Source organism: Heliangelus exortis, chromosome 9 (genome assembly GCF_036169615.1).
Source record: "Heliangelus exortis chromosome 9, bHelExo1.hap1, whole genome shotgun sequence".
NCBI classification, from domain to species: Eukaryota; Metazoa; Chordata; class Aves; order Apodiformes; family Trochilidae; genus Heliangelus; species Heliangelus exortis.
In genome coordinates this window covers 25,581,340-25,603,888 of record NC_092430.1, presented here as the reverse complement: position 1 = coordinate 25,603,888, position 22,549 = coordinate 25,581,340, and the positions used below count along the sequence as shown (strand labels likewise).

At 44.2% G+C, this 22,549-nt stretch overlaps 1 protein-coding gene across 4 annotated transcripts in view; it reads left to right on the top strand.

Moving 5' to 3' along the window:
• ARHGEF26 (Rho guanine nucleotide exchange factor 26) overlaps positions 1 to 19,148 on the top strand; it is a 36,781-nt gene extending 17,633 nt beyond the window's left edge. For all 4 annotated transcript variants that reach the window (XM_071752877.1, XM_071752875.1, XM_071752878.1 and 1 more), the window contains 9 exons: positions 5,389 to 5,541; positions 5,971 to 6,100; positions 7,706 to 7,780; positions 8,749 to 8,838; positions 10,459 to 10,613; positions 13,896 to 14,105; positions 16,546 to 16,613; positions 17,078 to 17,182; positions 17,920 to 19,148. In XM_071752877.1, coding sequence (XP_071608978.1) covers positions 5,389 to 5,541; positions 5,971 to 6,100; positions 7,706 to 7,780; positions 8,749 to 8,838; positions 10,459 to 10,613; positions 13,896 to 14,105; positions 16,546 to 16,613; positions 17,078 to 17,182; positions 17,920 to 18,062 — 1,129 coding nt within the window. In that variant the 3' untranslated portion in view covers positions 18,063 to 19,148. The remainder of the gene's footprint in view (positions 1 to 5,388; positions 5,542 to 5,970; positions 6,101 to 7,705; positions 7,781 to 8,748; positions 8,839 to 10,458; positions 10,614 to 13,895; positions 14,106 to 16,545; positions 16,614 to 17,077; positions 17,183 to 17,919) is intronic.
• The last annotated feature ends 3,401 nt before the right edge of the window (positions 19,149 to 22,549 follow it).

Here is a 22,549-nt window from a genome sequence, read left to right as displayed (position 1 = left end):
ATAACAGCAGTGTTTGTCAGATGAAAGGTGATTCAATTTGTTTTAAATTTGCAAAAATTGTATTCTTGAACAGTGACCACTAAAATATTTTTATTGGGGTTTTTTTGTTTTGTTTTACCTCTCTCTCTAGGGAACTGTAGTATTTTTCCTTGCCTATCTGTGCTTGTATTCAAAATGTCACCAGCGTGCTGTCCTCTCAGTGTTCTTTGTCTGTTGTTTTGCTGCCAAAATTATTTTGACAAGTTTGCTGTCTATTTGTCTTTCTGAAAAAAATGCCCCTCTTGAAGCCCTGTAGTGCCCATTTAGCCTCTGTGGCACAGCTGGTTGGTACCTCAGTGTCCCAGAGCCTGGTGAGGACTCACTTCAGGTCCCCTTGGAACTCCTCCTCTTGTCATTAGTTTACTTTTCAAAACTGTTCCTCCAGTCCTTGCTTCAGGACTTCACATCCAGTTTTTCCTTTACTTCTGTCATTCAATACTCTGAATTTGGTTTTCTTCTTTCTCCAGCTGAGCTTCTCAGCCTAAGAATCGATACTTATTTAAAAAAATTAAAAATAAAAAAATCCCACAGCAGCCTTTGTATCTGAGCCTTTGGAGCCTCCGGCCCTTCTTCTGTGGCCTGACCTCTGCACACAGAGCTGTTTAGGAGAATGTTTGTATTTAAGGACAGAACAAAAGTACTGCAAAATTCTAAAGCCTCCCAGCTGTAACCAACAAACTGTTTATAGTAGGTGCTTATCCATCCTGAAGAGCATCCCTGTCCTCATCTGGAGCTTGCTGCCTGCACACATCCTCCCAACCAGTTTGCTTTCTGTGGGGGATTGCAGGGTTTGTTTTCTTTGTAGCTTATGAATCTTTCAGTAATTTTTCAGATTTACTGCTGCTCTAAGAGGCAAGGAAAAAAGAGGAAAACTCTACTTACCTGCATATTGTTTTGGTAGTAAGTAGATGGGTGTTCAGCAGTTTCTCCAACTTGCACCTCTGCTTTCCTCATGCAGAGACTGATCAGGAGTGAAGAAACCTTCCTCTGGTGAGAGGAACAATAAAAATCTTGGATATCAGACTTCCCTCAGTAAGTCTGAAACCAGCCTGAGGGCTGCCATTGCCCTTCTTGCAGAAAAGGAGTCTGGAGCTTTGAAAAGGCACCGAGTTGTTAGCAAGTCTGGCAATAGCTGTGTTTAGCAAGCCTGTCACAGGGGGAGGATGAATGGATGTTCCCTTGGCTCCCCCCATGCATCACCGGGTCAGTGTGCTTTGTTTAAAGGCTTTGTTTAAAGGAGGTTTAAAAGCTATAGAATCTTTATTGGGGCTCAGATTCAGGAGGTGAAGCTCTCACTGAGATGAGTAGTGTTGTGTTGTTCCATGTTTCTCTGGACAGCTGTGAAATTGTTTGTAGCTGGGACATCCCCTGGTGCAGGGTGGGTGCTGGTTCTGTTCCCCTGCTGGAACCTCTGCTGTGGGCACAGCATGGACACAGATTTTTATTTGTACATTTTATAGCAAAATCAGTTTTACATGCAGCAGTATGAAAACCTGCAACTTTCTCCCTGCTTGCAAATACATAAGGAGCTGCTGGTACCAACCCAAGCTGGGGAGTGTGGGTGACAGCCCAGGTTTGCAGAGCCTGAGACAAGCCTCTAGTTTGCTACTCTGGCTGTGCCAGCAAGTGTGCCAGGTGGGAATGGGTTCTGGTCTTAGAGTAAAAGTTGCTCAGAATGATCCCTAAATGGATTGTTTGTCACCTGCAAGAGGTCCCTTTGCTCAGTGACACAGGAGCAGGGAGGTAACTGCAGACAGGGAGACAGAAACCATTCCTGTGTCCAGCATGGGAAAGGGTTTTAACACAGAAATTCCTGTTGTGGTGTCTTCATCAACAATCAAGCAGATCTGCATTTCCAGTGGCACAGAGTGTTCTGTGTGGCCTCCTTTGTCAGTGGGTGTTAATTGGTTTGTCAGATGAGGATCCCCTCAGTCCCAGCAGAGGTGTCGGGGCTGCCGGGCTGCTTTATGGCCAGGGTGCTGCACAAGGCAGGTGGCTCGGGGTCAGGCAGGACCTGGGGCTGGGCCTGCAGGGAGTTACTGGGTATTGCAGAGGGGAGGGAGAGGCTTGGGGCTCTGCTGGGGGGCTGTTGCCTAACAAAGGGTTTATGGGCTCTTAGCTTTGCAGTGGCACCGACAGATGTGCAGGCACTGCTTGCCATTGGTAGGAGGTGCTAACTCCTGTAGCAGCCTGATTCATGTCAAAAATCCCCAGATGCTGCCTCTCACTTTGATCTCATTCTTTTGCTAAAAGCTCCAGTTCTGATTTAGCATAAAAATGCCATGAAATAAGGCAGCCACATTCCCACTTCCTCCCCTCCCCCCAAATAATCTGTGATGCTGATGTTAAGCTCCTGTTCCTGACTGAGAAGATAGAGGTCTGGGGAGGCTAATTAGAAATTTTTATTACTTTTATCTGGAGTTATCTGAAACTGGTAATTGTTATTCCAGTTCCCTTATCTGCTAGGAGAAGGAAGCTGAACTGCACTTGCTTCTGCTCCAGTGGCTTTTCCCTGTTCCTGGAAACGTGGATGGTAACATGTCAGCAGCAGCATCACTGTGAAGCTAGGTCTGCATTATAACCTTACAATAACTGATTCCATAAGAATTTGGGTTTTAATTCTAGCTTGGCCTGCCTAGTTAAAAATCTCTCTCTTCTGCCTAATTAGAAAATTTCTAATCCAGTGCAATTTAATTTCAGAATATCCAGATTGCAAAATTCAGTATTTGTAAGAACAGAAATCTCTAGCAGTTAATGTCTTCATCTGGGGGTGAAGGAAGAGTAAATGTTGAGAAGAAATGCTGACCAAAAGGACTGATGTTGGGGCATTCTTTGATGTATTTTTCCATGGTATCTCTTTACACTGGAGTTGTGTTGGTGGAATTTCTGCAGTTGTAAAGGAGAAGCTGTTGAGGCCTTGAGGGTGACCTGTGGGGGGTGTTTGTGTCACGCAGGTACCACGGGGGTTCTGTTCACACCAGGAATTCACTGAAGCTGTGAGGAAGTGGAGGGTGTCAGTCCCTGACTACAGCTGGGAGTAGAAAAACAGCTTCAGTTTCCTGAGGAGTGTCAGGCGCTGTTCCTGATGGGGATGAGCAGCTTGTTTAGGATCTGCTCAGACAAGGGAATACCTTGAACAGAGGCTTCCAAACTCCTGTCCTGCAGCCAGGACAGACTCTGGTGCTGCAGAGATCCCTGAGGTTTGAGCTCCTGTGCTATAAAAAGAAACAAACAGGAAATGAAGGAAAATCTCCACACAGCTTTTAGGGGAGAGGGACTTCTAGATTATTAGAAACTGGGCATTTCTTTGAAACAGCAAAAGGGCAAAATGAGGGAAATAAGTGCTGTCTCATGGTGCTGTTTGACTTTCACTTAATTGGATCTAACTTTAACCAGAAAAGTCCTGGACTTGAGAGAACCAAATGCTTTAAGTTAATCCATCTGGTATTAAGCAAACAAGCCAGACACAGGGTGCCACTCATTTGGTGTTGGTTAAACTGAATACAGTCACTCAATACTGATCTTTGACAGAATCTGTCCTAAAATTTTAAGTAGAAAGGTTTTCATGAGGAGTCTGCTTCATGGGTTGTATACAGGAATCAGCAGGTTGGGTTTTAAAAAAAAGAACCTTTGATTCAGACTTTGATGCAGAGGTAATGCAGAAGATATGTTGGGATGTGGCTTCTCTCTGCCCCTCTTTTCCTTCTTTAAATCTGCTATCCAAGATTTTTATTGTTCCTCACAATGCCTGTAGCTGATGATGTCATTGATGGAGCACCAGATAAGTTCTAAAAGTGGAAGTTTGAGCCCAGCATGGTCAAACACCTTGTAAGGGTGCCAGAACATACAGCAGGAAGAGAGGTTTTATTTCCTAATTTCCTGAGCAAAGTAAATTGGTGGCAGGCTGAGAAGTTCTCCCAGCTACAAACAAGTCTGAGCAGAGGAGAGATGAATTCCTGTCTGCAGTTCCTGGTGGTCAGTGGTTGAAATCTGTGTGAACTGGGGAGGTTTTTTCTTCTTTTCCCTCCTTGGCCCCAGTGGTGCTGATAAACATCAGCCAGTTCAGGTCACAACTTCAGAAACCAAAGCCAACTCCACAAAAAAATTCAAAATACCCACTACCCCCCCACACTCCCATGGTTCTGAGTGTGGGATTGACTGGGAGGGAATCTGGCAACCACTCCATTCAGGCAGCTTCTTCAAGTACACCTGAAAAAAGTCTTAATTGTAGTTACCCCCTGTCAGTAAACACCTCTGTGATAAACTGCTGTTCATCCTGTTCTCCTCTCACAAAACAAACTGGAGAGCAGTGGTGGCACATGCAGAAATGAAACACTACAAAGTGTCAGGTTTTGAAGAGCCAGTGTCAGTGGTGATAAACGTCACGTCACAGTAAAATAAAGCCTGTTGCAAAGTACTTTCATGTGATGTGAGAGCACATCTTCCAAGCACTGCCTGATTTCTGATGTGCTACTTGGGAATTTTCTCACCAGCTGCTTCACTCCAGGGAGCTGAGGATTCACCACTGAGTCACCTGGTGGGAAGGCTCAGGCAGGATGAGTGAGGGCTGTGCAGCAGCTCCTGGCTGCCCAAGGCTTCACTGCTGTGGGAGGCTGGATAACTCCAGTCTCCTGCAGGAGCTGAGCTGTGGGAGCTCTTCCACCCCAACTGCAAGGTATTTCTGACAAGCACTGCAGAAGAAAGGCTTTTGTTTTCAGGTACAGTGAGAAATGCAAAAAGGAGTGGAAAGAGGCCAGAGGGACTGGTGGATGCAGCAGGGCAGAGAGCAGGGAAGGTGTCAGAACAAGCAGAGTGAGGGGAACAGGCAGCTGGGATTTGGTTCCTGTTCCCAGGCTGCCTGGTGTCAGTGGTACAGGAGCACCTTGTCCAGCTCTGCCACTCCAGAGCTGTGGATCTGTTGTTCCTTGGCCATTCACACATACCAGGCATGTTAGGAGAAATAAAGTTATTGTACTGCCTTTATTACAAGTGGAAATGTGTTAATGATGTGCTGGAAGCTGTTTCTTTCTTTTTCAACCCTGTTACTGGAAATTCTGGTCTAACCAGCTCAGCAATGCAGTTTCAGTTTTGGCAGCCAGAGAATGGGAAGCAGTTTGCCAGCACTGCTTGTGCTGAGCTCTGCCAGGTGACACCACCGCCCTTGGACTTGGCCTGAGAAGATTTCCCTGGCTGCTCTGCCAAAGGAGATGAGCTCACCCTTTCTCACACCAGTCAGGTTGTTGTTGGGGTACAGAAGTCATGGGTTGCATCAGGTGAAGTGTAAAACGTTGTGAAAGTCTGGTTGGTTGTTTGTTTTTAAATGAGTTATCTGTTTTCTTTTTTTCACAGGTTCTTTAAAGAACTTGAAGCAAGACATCAGAACAACATCTTTATTGATGATATCAGTGACATAGTTGAAGTGCATGCTTCTTCAACCTTTGACCCCTACGTCAAATACTGCACCAACGAAGTCTATCAGCAGAGAACACTGCAGAAATTACTGTAAGAGCTTCAAACTCTGATGGCAGAGTCACCCCCTTTGTAGGAGTGAGTCCCAGGCTGTGGTATTTGGTTCAGAACCTGTGGCCTCCAGCTGAGCCTGTACTGACATGCTCAGCTCCCCTTACTGCCTGTGTCTCACTCATTGAGTGAGAATCTGCTGCCTGCTCTGGCCCTGCCTGTGGCCATGTGTCACCTCCCCTGGGCACGGGTGACAGTGACAAAGCCATTTGGTGTGTGTGCTGTGTCAGGGAGCTGCACTCCTGTTCCTGGCTGGAGAGCCTGAGGGCTGAGCAGCGGCACTGCCCCACCTGTGTTAGTGCAGCTGAAGGCTGAGCTGACTCCTTCAGATGATGCTTTCCTGGGGATAAAATGATTTATTTCAGCTCTCCCAGCTCTGTGGTCCAACACCCTGTCTCGTTCTCCCCCCAGAGCCACAAACCCAGCATTTAAAGAGGTGCTGTCACGGATCGAGTCCCACGGAGACTGCCGGAATTTACCCATGATCTCCTTCCTCATCCTCCCCATGCAGAGAGTTACCCGCCTGCCCCTGCTCATGGATGTGAGGACACTGCTTTTTCTGGCTTTATGGGTTTTTCTCTTCTTTCCTATCAAATGCCCCATTCATTTCAGTCTCTCTGTATCTTACAGCAGGTGCAGGGCCTGTTGTACAGACAGATCTGTAGATATGGATCTACTGATTAGGAAATGCTGCAGCATTTGTTTGCTTACTGTGACTGGAACCTCCTGCTCCTCATTTCCTGAGAGAAGGTTAAATAGTCAGATTAATAGAAAAATTGTACAGAAAGGGCCAAAGTATTTCTCAAACCAGGGTGCAACATTGCACAGAAGTTGTATGTAGTGTCAGAATGAAAATTAAAGAGTTTAAGGAACAAGATTTTCTATCGTAGAGGCTAGGTCAGGGTCCTTTTGCAGTAAATCCTTACTTTGGGGAAGAGGGTCAGCTCCAGCCTGGCAGTCTGCAGAGGTCACACCAAGATTTGTGCTGTTTCAGTTAAGATGTTAGAACTAAACTTATGAGCTGGGCCACCAGCAGTTGTGCAGATTAAATTCCAGGCTCAGATCCCAGCATGCAGAAACAGGACTGATAGTTTTGTGCCCCTATTTGCCATGTGTGCACTGATGAATTTGAGCACCTGAATAGTCAGTTCATTCATGGGCACTGAATCACCCTCTTCCTAGGTAAAAAGGGAATAATAATCCACTACTACTTTGATGTGTCACTAGGTGTGCCTTCCCCTTCTTAGTTTTCTCTTTGCCTCCTTCCCCAGCTAAAAGAATCTAAACAAGCAAACCAGGCATTTTATTTGCTCGTTTCAGTTTTCTTTTTCTTGGAGATGGATGTGTAAACCTTGTTCTGAGACTCCAATGTGGAATTTTAATGCCAGAAATAAGGGTCCAGCTACATTCAGAGAGGAGGAAACATAATTAAACCAAAGACTAACTTAATGTACAGTAAAAAAGAGACTGAACTGGTCTGTCATTGATTCAAAATGCCCATTTCTGACAGGGCTTCACCTGTAGCTCATAAGAATGAACTCTCTCACCAGATAAAGCTGTCACATATAAGTCACAGATCAGATTTAACTTGTCACCACTTCCCAGTGCATCCTCTGTTTGGATGCTGCAGCTGCCTGCCCTTCGTTTGCTGTTTTTGTTATAATAAAATAATGGTTACCTTGTTTTCCCATAGCACACATAGCAGTGTAGCCTGAAGAGCCTTTCCTGTTAAGCTTTTGGAAACATTTACCTTCCACAAAGAGGGCAGATGGAGTAATTTGGTTTTACTACAAGTGCAGTTGCACATAAATGGGTATTGCAGCTTCCAGGGAAACAGGGAAGGAAACAGGTCTGGCTGCAAGGGGATTTTATTGGGGTTTGTAGAGTTCAGAGACCAGGGAGCAGAAGCCTTTCCTTCCCTGGAGGGACGTGGGCTGCCTCCTCCACCTCCTGCACTTGGTTCCAAAAGCTTCCAAGGGAGGTCCCAGGAATTCCTTGGTGTGAGGGAGCACTCTGAGGAAGTGCTGTGTTGTGTCCTGGTTTATCCCAGTCCACAGCTGGGACTGCACCTCTTTGATTTCAGTGACCATTTAAATCCTGGATTTGTCACAGTCTGTGCTCTGAAGTGGCTGATGTTTCATTTCAGACTATTTGCCAGAAGACTCCCAAGGACTCACCAAAATATGAGAACTGCAAGCAAGCTCTGAAGGAAGTGAGCAAGGTATGTTCTCCAGAGTTTCATCTGGATGCACATTTTTTCCCTGCTTTGACAGTTTCTCTTCCTAAACTGCACTGCATGCTTCTGTCATTTCAAAAACCCACTCTGCAAAGCAGCTGCTTTTGGTTTTGTCACTTGAACTAATTTTCCTTTTTCTTTCCCTGCACACTGGGCCTTGAACATTCTTGTCTACTCTAAGGGAGAAACTGGTGTTTGCCATGCATAAATAATGCATGGGGGAAGAGCAATCAAGGATCAAACCTCTGAGTTGTTTTAGTTAAGAAAGGCCACTAGGGATCATTTTTATGCCTAAATTACTCTGTATTTATTACATGGGAAAAGATCCTCAACTCACTGTACTGCTGCCAGCTCAACTGGGTTTTCTGTGGGAGCAGTGAGTGGTGTGTGAAGTGTTCAGTGATAAAAGGGGAAGAGGCCCACTGGAGGCTGAGGAGTCCATGCCTGATGTTGTGGGGCTGCAGGGAATGCATTTTCCTGCCTTTCCCTTGTCCTTGTGTCTCCCCAGCCCGGGTGCCAAGCTTCAGGAGAGCTGCAGCACGGGTTACAGTTGTGTTCTGAAGGTCAGCTGCAGCCAGACTCTGACCCAGAGCAAAATCCTCACTGCCCACCATGGCTCTGTACGTTTGGGTGTGCAGGGTGGTGGCACGGCGTGGCACCCAGCTGTCAGTCCAGAGAGTTGTTTGCTTTGGAGCTGATCATTAAGTTGGACCAGGGAGCTCCAGCCCTTCTGAGGCAGCACTTTGGGCTGAACCTTTGTACCAACTGCACTCTCCTGAAGAAGGAATAATTGTGACAGGGGGGTCAGACCTGGGCACTCAGGGCCTGTTCCTGAAAATATGATGCCTGTGAGCCAGTGTGAAAACATCAGGTCCTGTGTAAACTCTGTGCATTTTACAAAGGAACAAACGTTTGTGTTACAACCCCCTGATAAATACATGTCTTGTGTCTAGCTGGTACGGCTGTGCAACGAAGGTGCTCGGAAAATGGAAAGGACAGAAATGATGTACACAATTAACTCCCAGCTGGAATTTAAAATCAAGGTATGATTGGACATTTCTGACCATAAGTTGTGTAGCACACAAATACCTCTGAGTATCTGTCAAGGTGTGACAGCACAAGCACAGCAGAAGTGGTGTCAGCTGTCAGACTGAGGTGACTGTTCAGGCAAGTTCATGCTCTGGGGTAGCTGCAGTCGGTGACAGCAGGGGGTTCTTTGTACTTTCAGGATACTTCTTCAAATACATTGACTTTCTTCTAGGCAATGTTTCTTAAAATACCATCTCTGAAACAGTGTCCTGTTTATTATCATGCATGTAGTAAGAAGTTCATGTTTTTAAAAGCACAGTTCCTTAAGGCTCCTGGTCAGCCCCTGAGGAAGATGGTTTTCAGCTTGACTGAAGTATTTTTATTTCCAGACTTCAACTAAAACCCAATAATAACATTTACTTACAACATCTAAAGCATCTCTAACAAGTGACATCTCTACATTTGCTCACAAGGGGATGATCAGTCTGAAGCCCTTGTGGAATCAGGAGTCCTGGGGCTCTCTGGATCCCTTTGTAGTTTGCCCCCAGCAGGGTGTGAGTGGTTTCTCACTTCCCCATGGCCAGAGGGTGCACACTTACCCCACCTCTGCAGAAACCAGAGGCCCTGTGCACACTGGAACCAGCACCTCTCCCTCCTTTGCTGGGAGAAACAGCAACTTTGTTTTTCTGTATTTTTATGCAAGATTTTTTCCTTTGTGCATCTTAAATAAAACCACTTAGTGGCTTAGACCTTATCTGTGGCTTAAGAGCTTGCCAGCTGGCATCTGAAAGAGTGCTCTGGACACATTTCAATACATGTTAAGTTCTAACAGTTCCTTTTATATATATGATGTACTCTGCTGGCAATTAAGGGAAAATTAATGTGAAAGTAAAAGCAAAAACCTTTGGCTATAGTACTTTAGGAAACTGTGACTCACTTGGAGTACAAATTAGAGGAATGTTTAGTTCATGCTAGAACAGAATTTTTTTTAAGTACTTCTTGCCTTTAAAGCAGTAATGAGGCTGCTATAATTCTGTTTTATAACTGTTATAAATTAGGTAAACTATTTCTGTTCTTGCTCTCCACCTTGTTTGGTGTTTGGGGATTCCTGTTGTGTGATGGGGCTGTGCACAGGAGGAGGGCAGAGCCTCCCTCTGGAGGGATGTGATGAAGGGCAGTCTGCAGCAGCCTTCATGTCTGACATGAGAACCTGAAGCTCTTTTTCCCCAGCTGTTCAGGTGGAAAAGCTGAGAGGGACCCAGAGAAAAACCCAGTGTTCAGACATGCTTAAAGAATGATCAGTTACTCTCCAAAACTTACGTATTCCTGGAATGTTTAATCTCCCTAGGAGACCTCTCCTGTCAGCTCCATCCCAAGTATGACCAGTCAAGTCTGCTCACTTTTATCTTAGATGAGCAATTGGGTCATCTGCATGAGTGAGCTGCAAGTACATGCAGGCTGCTACTTGTGTGTTACAGGAATGATGGAGCCCTGATAACTTGTTCTGTGCCTCCACTCACAATCCCTCAGCCTTTATTCAAGCATGTCTTTCCCACACTGATAATATTCTTGTAATGGGATTTTTTAAAATCTCTATTTCTGAAGGATTAAAGTATTATTCCCTTGCTTTGTAGCCTTTTCCATTGGTTTCCTCTTCACGATGGTTACTGAAAAGAGGGGAATTAACAGCATATGTAGAAGACACTGGACTTTTTTCAAAAAGAACTTCTAAACAGCAGGTGTACTTCTTCCTCTTTAATGATGTCCTCATTATCACCAAGAAGAAGAGGTGAGAGCATCACCAATGCAGAATTTCCTTTGCCTTTAAGTCCTTGAATCACAGAGAGCTGTTGAGGTTATGGTGACTCCTGTGTGTGCCTCAGCCTCAGGGAAGGGAAAACCAAAGCTTTCTGGCTTTGGGACACAGATGTGATTGCAGGCACAGCTCTGTGTGCTAACCACTTGCTTGTGTGAAAGGAAGGAGAATCAAAGAGCAGCAGACACACCTGGTAGAGCTGCACCATGAAAGAGGAGGAAATACAGACCAAAGGTGTTTTAAATCCAGTAACCACTTGTTAAACAGGATGTATTTTTGGCAAAGGTAATTAAAATTCCAGATTGTCAGACAAATTAAAAAGTTCATCTTTGATGCCTTAGCGAAAGGAGATGTTTGGAAGGATAAGGAAGCTGTTTGAATACCAGCTAGTTTTGAAAGCAACCCTCCTGTGAAACTTTGAATTGATGATTTAAATAAATTTTGATAAATGAGGTGTGATAAAAAAAACCTGGGGAAAAATTTGCTAATATTTAAGCACAGAGAAAGCTAAATAAAAATGGAGAACAACAATTCAAGTGAAAAGCTTTTTTTATGAGTATGAGAAGAGACTGGATTTCTCCCCAGCTATCTTATTGATGTGTTTCTCAGATTTGGTGTGAAAGTCCCTTCTCCAGTCCCTGGCTCACTGACAGCACATCAGAGTGGTATCACACTTTTTTTAAACACTGCTGCTTTTCTCATGGGACTGCTGCTAACATATTACTGTGTTGGTAGCTAAGTAAATGTTTTGAGTTGGGAAAATAGTGAAAAAAAACTATTATCTGTGTTGTGTTTCTTGGTTTCCTATGTGATGGCTGGTTCTCCAGATGATAAACCAGATTTTTATAACAATGTATCTTACCCAAATTTCGGGGCTTTTGATTTGTAACAGCTTCCAGCTGTTGGAACTGCAGTGTCCTAACTGGGCCCAGAAGCCCAAACCCCTTCCTGCCAGTGATCAGATTCCCAGAGTCGCTTTCCTGAGACCCCCTCAACAAATCCTAGAAACAGAATGGTTGGGGTTGGGTGACTTTCAGGACCAATTTCTGTGAGCCTCACAGATACTCTGAGCATGCAGTGTGATCACTGAGGAGTGAGTAAGCTTATTAGTAGTATCTGAGCTCTTGGTGAGCTGCTCTCCCACCCACAGTGTTCCCATGGACACCACAGCTATGGACTGAAATACTTGTTGCTAGCTGAGTTTAAATGGTTGTGTTTGCACTCCAGCAGTTGCATTTCACAAGATTCTTAACATTGCTTTAAAAAAAAAATCACAACTCAGTGCTGTGCTATTAATTCTGAGGCCCATGGGCTGGCTTTGTTCTGTAGAATTCAGAACTCCAGAATAAAGTTTTGTTAATAGCTGCTGTATCCAGCTATTCAGAAAATCCATCAGTACATCCCAAGTGCTTTTGGAAGATTTCAGGTGTACTCCAGAGAGGCTTATTATTTTTGAATGAGTACATTTATTGAATACTCTGTTTTCTGTAATCCCCTAAGAACACAGATTAGAATTCTGTCTGGCTGGCTCTGGGGCTTCCTGAGACAGTGGAATGCAGCTGGGCTGGGGCTCACCCAGAGGTTCACTGCTACTTGGGAAGGTTACCTGTGCCTGGCTGCTCTAAAAGCCAAGGTTGTTCTAGAGGTGCCAGGGGTGACTGTGTAACTAAAGGCAAGCACACATGCAAAGTAACCTCCCTGGAACACCAAGGATTTTGGAGCAGCACAGCTGGAAAGAGTAAAGGAGCTGGGAAGCTGGGCCACGTGCTTTGTGTTACAGGTGGCCTGTTACAGATGATGGGACAGCAGCAGAGAGTTGGTGTTCATACAAGTGCCTCTCAAACCTGCATGCCTTCCCTGGGAAGGGAAATAAAACAGCCCTGTTGTTTCATCCTCTGAACTGAATTAAAAGTTTATCAAAACCATTCCACCAGACTGAAAATGCATGTATGACCTGATCACAGTCATTTTAAAGAATGTGTTAAGTGTCCTTCCTGTTACTGGCAGGAGAGTTTGTGGCCTCGCATGGCACAGGAGGTAACAAGATGGGGACTGCCAAGAAGTTTCAGATCAGGCTGTGTTGTTGAACAGAGATAAGAAATAGGAAGAATGTGTAGAGGTCTCTCTCTGCTGATTAACTGTAATGAGTGCAAGTGTTACTGGTGACAAGGGGAGAGACCACCTGTCTGTCCTGGTGCAGGATTCCCAAAGAACTGCAGCACCATCCCTGGCTGGTTTTGCTCCTTCTGCCCTTGGCCAAGTCACAAGGTTGCTTCTTTGTGTCTGAGCAGTTCTTTTTCTGAAGGTTTCAAAATAAGAGTTACAAAGACCATTATATTAAGTGCTGAGGTGTTCCCAGATACCTGAGAGTTCACTAGAGGGGTAGAATATATCCCAGCAGACATGAAGTCATCATCTCTCCATCATCTTGTAATAGCTGAGCAGCCATGGAGGCAGAGCACAAGCATTTGCAGGAGGGATGTCACCACCAGCCCTGCAGACAGCTGCACTCCAGGTGTCTGGGCTCTGATCTGCACCACTTGGTGCTGAGCTGCTGGGCTATCTCTGGCAGCAAAATTAATCTTCTCAAATATGTTTTCCATTTAAAGTATTTTAAGTAACCACAGTAATCTGAGGCTCAAGCATGGCCTTTCATCGCTTGAGGCTGAGGTCTGAGCCTTACTTCAAGGTGGAGAATGTTTGCATGTTTTACCTTCCTGGGAAAGGTACTGCAAGGTTCTTTTGGCATAATCCAACATTCAGTGACAATGACACAAAGAGCAGTTCTGAGGCCACCTGCTTTCTGTGTGGTGGTGTCAGCAAAGACACCTTTACCTGGGAGGGGTGCACAGACTTGTAGTTTTACATCCACACGAGATGCCAATTTTTTTTTTTTCCCCTATAATATTCTGTAATTCGGGTCTATTTTCATTTGAAGCCCTAGCAGAAAGAGCAGAGTGATTCTACTCAATTGCTGTGCCTGTTTTCAGGATGAATGGAGTAAGCTGAGCTTACCCTGTCAGAACACCAAAGTCATTACCTGTGCTGCTAAATGAGGTGCCACAGGGTTTAAAACCCGATCTACTTTCTCTTTGGTAACTGGTAGTCACAAAACCCAAACAAATAGAAGTGAAGATCTAAAGTATCAGAAGAATTGTGTCATAGTGTGTAGATAAAAGCAGACTCTGACTTGAGTTTGCTTCCAGAGGCACTTAATGTTGTGTGATTTTTGTTCTTCCCTGCTTTGTTTTGCAGTGAGGAGAGTTACAATGTCACAGATTATTCTCTGCGGGACCAGCTGGTGGTACAGCCCTGTGACAGCGAGGACCCCAGCTCCTCCCCTGTGAAGAACACCTCGGCCATGCTCTACTCGCGGCAGAGCTCTGCAGCTCACCTCTTCAGGCTGACAGTCCTCAGCAACCACGCAGGGGAGAAGGTGGAGATGCTCCTGGGAGCAGAGACTCAGTAAGTAAAGAGGTTTTTCATGAGTAGCAGAGGAGGAGGGTGCACATCTCACCTAGCATCTCCCTAGACACTGGAGTCAAACAAAGCCTGTGCAAATTTGTTTCCTTCATGAGGGGAACTGGTGGCAGTAAGTGCAGGTCATGGTCCTGTTGGTCCCTTTCCGTGAGCTTGTGGCGTAGGAATCATGGAAAAAAAGGATGCCTATGCTGAAATTGTGTAAACTGAGGTGTCTGTTATTATGTGCTACTGATGTGGGTCTTCAGGCCAAGAATTAATTACGTCATGGAGATTGGCAGCTCTATCAGGGATGACTGAGTCCCTCCTAGTTGGTAATGCTGAGGCAAAGCAGAGTTTTAAGGAGTTTGGATTTCTTGGAGGGGTTGTGTGAGGAATTTCCATTGAGTTTATCTTCAACTTAAGTAGGAGCACAGTAAAAAAGAAGTCAAAGTTCTACCATCTGAGGCAAGTGTTAAGTAAACCACCCAATCCAGGGATCACATACTGCAGTATGGAAGGTTCTTACTGTTTGATTGTTTCCTCATTGTTTTTACCATACTGTCAGGTTTTTTGGCACTCTGGCATTGGTACCCTGTTGTCTGGGTGCAGGAGGCAATGGCTGCAGGTGCATCCTGAGGGATGCTGGGGGCAGCAGGGATGCAGAGTGCTCCTGTCCTGGGGCAGTGGTTTGTGAATTGTTTATGACAAGGGTTGGATGGTGCAAAAGTGCAAAGAGTGGTGGTTAAATGGGAGGTGGGGCTTGGCACTGCCCTGGGGAAGCTGTGGAGCTGTGCTGGGATAGAGGTGGTCCTTGTTCTCCTGAACAAGTTGTGAAGAGCCTTCTGCTTTAGAAAGACCCAACAAGAAGTGTCTTGTTCTTCTGGGTGCAAATGTCTGAGAGGCCATAATTCCTCTGTGGTGCCATTAAGTTCCACACAACCCTGCACAAAAGTGAAAGATTTTATCTGTTTAGTGGAAGCTGGAGGCGGGACACAAGACATGAAACAGAGTGCTCCAGACGGATCCCAGCCTGGAAAAACTGACAGTTTTAGGTTTGCTTTCAAAGTTTAGAATAACCCTGAAAGAAGCTACAGATCACTACTGATTTCTAGTGAAGATCTCATGCTAAAGTGAGCAGATGATTCAGACTTGTTTGGGAATGGGTTTTTATTGGGGAAAAAAAGGCAGTGCATTTTTAGTTGTCTGCCCTTTTAAAGACATTTTGTTCTGCAGATTTATTACTGATTTGCTGTATACTGTTTGTAATATAAATAGCAGTCTAGCTGATTGTCATTCAGAGGAAAATATTCTGAAAAGAAATACTGTATTTGGCAATTACCTATTTTTGTAGAGTATTGCCATGTACATACAGGGTTCAGAAAAACAATGTTCTCTTAACTCTGAGAAGGAGAAGAAGGGATCCAGAGTAGGCAAGGCCAAGCTGGGAGGTTTAGAGTGCTTACTGAATTCAATTTTGCACATGCAAAACTTTGATGTTCTCACTTTTCTAGCAGTTTGATCATGTTTTGTCACTTCATGTGCTATGATGTTGTTCAGCTACAAAAGTAACAGTGTTAGGGCCTTGCAGTGCCTTTTGAATAAGGCACAAAATATTTGGTATAGGCAGATTATGAAGAAATGTACACTCAAACTGGCAGACAGTCTGGCATTACCCCATTTTTCTCAGAGCAGTCTCAAGGAAATGCAGTTTTCCTGTTTAGAGTGGTTACAGGGAAAGGAACCCATGAGTCTAAACCAAACAAAAGCCCACAGCCTTAAGCTCTGATGTCTACAGTAGCATCTGCTGTAGTTCTGGCCAACTGAACAACAGGTATCAAATATAAGTAGGATGTGTGAGGTAGTGTCATCTTTTGAGCAGCAACATGTGTAAGGATTTAAAAACAATAGTCACAGTTTCTTTTTTTCATTCTTGCTTCTAAGTGTCCATTGCAGACAGTTCTTATTGACAGGAAACCTGCTGGTGTTTTCTGTCAGAATTGCTGTATTGCACTTGTTGGCAATACAACAATTGTTGTATTTTTTTTAAATACCAGATTTTTTTTAAAAATCAGATTTTAAAAAATCACATTTAAAAAAATTTTTTTTAAAAGCAGATTATTAAACGTGTTAGCCACAGACACCAGCCCATAGGTTTACTTGCATTACTTCACATATATAAGACATTATGCCAGTAGGACCATGTACATAGTTTTGTTTTTTTTTCCTAATCCAGCATGTTCAAAACAGTTACATAAATTTGAATAATATATTACCATAAGTAGTATCAGACCTTCTGGCCATCTTTTGAGATGAGGAAAAAGGAGATTTGGTTTTATATTCCTTGCTCGATAAGAGGAAAAGTTTAAACATAGGATTTTGAAAGGGGAGTAGTCTTGACCATTCTCGAGAGTTGGGAAACTGATTTTGTCTTTGCCGTTTACAGGAGTGACAGAGCTCGCTGGATTACAGCGCTGGGGCAGGACAGAGACGGGCAGACAACCGACAGGACAAGTAAGTTACAGCTGCCGGGATTCCTGAGAGCTGTGACAGGAGAACGGGAAAGCACTGCCCCTTAGTGGGGACGTGAGCACGGGCAGGGCTTTAAATACCCTTAAAACGCTGGGGGGTTTTCCCTCTCGGCTCCGTTGCTTTAGAACACACGAAGCTGCCTCTTTTCCTGTGCCCAGGGGCTCTGTATGGAGTTCTGCTTTGCACAGTCACTGACCTACTTGGTTATTTCAATCCATCTGCAGAATTGCAAAGCCCCTTCTGTGTTCATCCCAAGTTTGTTAATTGCTCGGGGACCACTTGCATCATTTGCTGCCTCCCTTGGGGTTATTTTTTGGGTGGAGTATACACTAAGATGGAAACCTTTAAAATAAATAGTGTGTGTATATATATATGTATATATATATGTATTAATAAAAGATACTCTGTTATGTGAATTGTTTAATTCAGCCTGGCTTCTCCCACAGCTTTGACTCAGGTAGAGATCATCAGAACTTACACAGCCAAGCAGTCAGATGAACTGTCTCTTCAAGTTGCTGATGTCGTGTTGGTTTATCAGCAAGTAAATGATGGTGAGTGACAACTGTTCCATTATTAACCAGCAGTCACCACTGCAGGTGCACCCAGCCAGAGAAAATTTGTGTCCTGATACCATTTGCCACACAACAAATGAAGGTTTAGCTTCCAAGTAAAACGTGAGCTCTTCAGTTCAGTTTCTAGAGGACAAGATTTTGTTTAGGCAACAGATGTGCCAATAACTCATCACCTATCAGAAGTTATATTAATAGCTAAACAAAGTATGCTGGTTGGTTTTGACACTTGAAATGTCAACAAATAACTGAATCTTACCTAAAAAACATGGAGCTCAGACATTTTAGTGAGTAAGCACCAGGTTTGTCTGAGTAAGAGAAATACAGACATTATTAGCTGTGCTTCACTGCCTGTCTGGCACAGTGGTTTTGCCCATGTTTTCCATAGCACTGAGTACCCTCAGATCAACAGGGATGCCTGACGTAATTATCCTAACTGGCAATGTTATTCAGTATTATGTGAAATCAAAGATCCTGTTAGTTGTGCTCCACTGCTTTCTTTAGATTGCAATTAAATTATTTTGTTATATCAAACAATATATTTTAATTTTAATGTAAAAGTCTGGGTTCATGTAATATTTATTTTTCCATACCATTTTGTTCCTAGTCTGCTTGTATAAAAAGTATTCTGCTCGGTCTCTCTGTCTGGTGGTTTATTCACCCCAAGGTCAATGTGTGCTGCCTGTGCTGTCTGTGACTCCTTGTCCCTCCCCCTGCAGGCTGGTACGAAGGGGAGCGGCTGCGGGACGGGGAGAGGGGGTGGTTCCCTATGGAGTGTGCCCGGGAGATCACCTGCCGAGCCACCATCGACAAGAACATGGAGCGGATGGGACGCCTGCTGGGACTGGAAACCAACGTGTAGCCTGGTGTGCTGCTTCCTGCTGGATCTGCACCGCTGCTCTGCTCCTGGGGTCACCCCTGCACAAACCCAGGAACGGCACTGAGGGATCCTCCCCTTCTTGGTTTGCAGCCTGAGAGCTCTGAACTGGAACCTGGCTCCACCAGTAGCAGATTTCAACTAGGACAGTTTGTTAGGCACTGGAAATCAGGTTGTGACTCTCCTTGCCTTAAGCTTTGTTTCAACTTGAGTTCCTCCACCCCTTACATATTCTTTCTCCCTCTGTTTTTGAGCATCTGGACTTTCTTTGAGCAGCAGAACTTTGCCTAGCAGTCTGTGTAGGAGGCTGAACTGCAGAAACTGGCCCAAACCCTTGGGCTGGAGCAGGACAGCAAGAGTGGGCGTTAGCTTAGAACCAGCAGTGTTACACTGCCAGTCCCAGAGAGGAGGTTAATGGGATAAAATCTCCATTGTGGTAACACCTCCAGTACCTGAACCAACCCTGTAAGGCATAAAGGGGTGTCCAGGCTTTGCAAGAAGTGATTTTTTAAATTATTATTTTGTCTTTCTGCTCTTCTGTACTCAAGGAGATAGCTGAATGGATGGAGGGGTAGATAGTTAAGATAGCCAGAAGAGATAATTTCCTTCCATGGAGGCAAAAAGTTGAACTCAACTTCAGTTTACTGACATTTTACCATTTGCTAGGAACAGGCAAGACAAAAGGGAGAAGACTGATCTGTAAAGTTTTGTGAAGATGCCAGGTTTTCTCTTCTCTATTGAGCGTGTATATTTATTATGTAAAAATATAGACCTCCAGTGAGGAAAGACTTGGAAGCTACCTTGGCACCTTGACCAAGCTGGTGTTTTGTTATCTTTGCCCTCCCCTGCTGCAGGGTGACTGGGGGTCACTTGATGTCATGGGATGCTTCAGGCAAGAGCTAAGGAGGGAGAGAGAGCCCCAGGTACCAGAGCCCTGGGCCTGTGCACCCAGAGGAGCTGGCACTGGGGCTGCTGCACGCTTCTCGGCTCTCATTTGGAGAAGACTTCTCACAATTGCACTACACACAGCACCTGCTCATTTTTGCATCTGGAGTTTAGCTTTGAAATTTCCACTTAATGTTGTGTGAATTAAATGCACTCAAAAATGAAGTAAATTGCAGTGCATCTTTTCTGTATATAGGTGTGAGTTTGTATTACAAAAACCTTCACCTTTTTAAGGACCAGCTGATAACTCAGCAGGGTGAAAGATATGCTCAGTAAAAGTGAGGGAAGAACATGTAGTAAAGACTTTCTGCTTGTTGCCTTCCCTGGTTTTTTTAAAGGGGCTGTATGTTGTTTTATATACTGTTAATATGTTGGTTTGTAAATGAATTGGATGTTTATAAAGATGTGTCTCTGTAACAATTTAAAACATATTAGGAAGGCAATAATTTTGTACAAAAATACTTCTCTTGACACAGTCTGACAGTGATTATGCAGCCTTGTAAATTAATGTGTAAGTAGACTAAAAACAGTAATGAGAGAAACTGTAAAGTGAACAAAGACTTATTTAACACAGTAAAAATACTGCTAATATTTTAACAAATTCTATTGTACACAGACGTTTAACACGTAACTGAATGTATAAATACAGACCTTAATTTTATTCAGATTTTTTTAATACATTGTATATATTTTTCATACCTACTTTTTCCAAAATGCTGTAATGTTTTTTAAAAGACATTTTTTTCATTTTTGCTATTGTCAGACATGGTTCTTCTGGAATTAAAGACTTCTATGATTTTATAGGACAACAATCAATAAAACACTTTTAAATCCTTACTAAAAAAAACCAAACCTTCAATTTTTAAATTTAATGGTATTGCTTAATGTCATTCTTGCTGAAGAGGGGCATTTAAAATTTTCTGTTCTGGCAAGATAAATACCTTTATCATGTATTCTGCTTCCTGGGTCACAGCTCCAACTTAAGTGATGCCCAGAAGCTGACACCACTGCATAAAATGTCCCTCATCTCAGTCACAGACTGCATTAGAAGAGGGGGCACACAACTTAAGGTTCTTCAATTATCTTTGCTTTCCACAACCACATCCAGTCCCCCTCAGGGCTGCCTCCCCTCAGCTCCTCTTCTCCCAGCCAGGCAAACCCAGAGACTGCAGAGGCCATGACATGTCCTGCCCCCAGCACTACTGCCCCCTGAGACTCCTACAACCTGGCCCTGGGATCCAGTGCCCTTCCAGAGGTGACTGTGCAGGAAATAATTCATAACTAATCAAGAGAAGGATGAAACAAGGCCCTCCTGGGGATCACCTGGGAAGGGGGAATGTTGGATCCTCAGGACTGTCCCCATGCCTGATGTCTCTTCCCCACTGACCATCAGTGGTCTAGGATGCTTCTTAAGAGTAGTGACCACCTCACCCTTAGCTTTCCCCCACAAAAATTCATTCCTTTGTCTCTTTGTCCCAGCTGCACAATGCCTGAGCAAAGGATCAACATTTTTTTTAAAGCAGCCTTTCAGAAAGCTGATGAAGCAGCCCTTCCTAAAGAGCAATGAGGTGTCTAAGCAAGCAGCTGATGCCATCAGTGTTTTATAAGTGCTCTGGTCTAGGCTACATAATTCCTCTGGTACACCCTTTTCATGACCTCTAGTCAGGTTTTAACAAAAAATGAAAGGCTCTAAGTTCCCTAAATCAGTTTTATTTTACATGATGCAATTACGTACACATTACATATGGTAGGCAGAAACCATGCAAAGTCCAATGTATATATATGACCAGCCCAGCACTTGGGTATCTGCATGGATGAAAATGAACTCTCAGATTGACACCTACCCCTCACTGCAGACCAGGCCATCCTGAACATCAGCATGGCCAGGGGAAGGAACCCACTCCGCTCCTGCTCAGCACAAACACATACATTGGGTCTGCAGACTGCTGACCACCCCCCACCAACACCTCAGAAAAGCAGTGCCCACCTGACACCAGCATGTCTCAGCATTCCCAAATACTCATCTGACACAACTAAACAACAGATACTAATACTGTCTTTCCTGCCTCTTTATATGATTCCTGCAACATAATAAATTTTAACCTGAACTTTTAAAAAGTAATGCAGTATTTCTCTTGATTTTCATATCACAGACTAACATTTTTCTCCACTATGCAAAGCTCATTTGCTGAAAATAAATAGGCAAAAGTAGGACCACTTAAGCCAACCTCAACTTCATTTCTTGAAACACAACATCACAGCTTTAACTCTGTATTTACAGTATACATTCATGCTAGCTTCTTTTTTTCCCGTGTTACCCTCTTTCAGAAATAACATACTTAATCAAACCAAGTGGACAGAACTCACGTGTTAGTAACAAACCCAGAATAAATTTTTATGCCAGGACTAAGGAAACCCAGGGTTTTGTCTCCTGGGAAGCACACATAGTTTTTCAGTGGTGCTCTTAGCTCTACTGAAGTCTACACCTCACTTTTAACAGCTGTGACATAACTACATAATAGAGGCAAACTGAAGGTAGCACAAAGGGCAGGAAGAATTTATTACCACCACTGAATTACGTTTCATTTCATAGCCTGGGAGCTCCAGAAGATGCTATGAACTCTAATACACAGAGAGAACAGCCTGCACTAAGTGCACTATGAACTGTGGAGAGAAACAACGACGGTTTCCAGCTACTCATATGAAAGTTACAAACCTCACACCTGCGGGTAACAACTCTATCTCCTGGTTTAACCATGGCATGCAGCTAAACCCCACGCAGCCACTTGCTCACTCCCCCCGCAGTGGGAAGAAAATCAGAAAGGTTTAAGTTAGAAAGCTCACGGGTTGAGATGAAGACAACGTAAAGCAAAAGTTGTAGGCACAGCAAAGCACTATCAGGCACACGTTCACTCCTCCCCATCCTGAACACCGCTGTGCCAGCACAGAGCCACAACACAGCCCACGCTGCCTGCTCTGAGGATCATGGACCTGGCACTGGGAAAAGGAGAACTTTCACACTCTGAGAGACAAAGAAAATCCCCACTTTTCCGCTTAAAAAATTTACGTCAAGCTACGCACTTCAAGCACGGTTGGAACAGGACAATCCGTGTCGTTATTTACACATTAGTCACGTTACTTTATAAACGATCTGACCACACCAACCCCCGACTACCTCAGTGTGAATTTCTGGTGTGGAACTAAAAACCAGACCCCGCCTCAACACGCACAATCTGGGAGGGAGATGGGGAGCTTTGAGAGAACTTCCTTCAAGCAACCCTGCTATGAACCAGCTTCCTCCATTGCCACCATTTGTTTTTGCCCTTTGTGTTCTTAGGTGGAAATTTAGCCATCAAGCAGTGCAAAACCCCAGAAAAATAAAGAGTAGAACTGGTACCAGCCTTTATTTTCTTCAGGAATTTTTAATCTACGGTACTCTCTGGATTTCCTCAAGAACCTGCCCGCCTGTAAAGTGAAGCAGCCCACCTTACCTTGCTCTGGTAACCAACCCCAAACCATCACGCAAG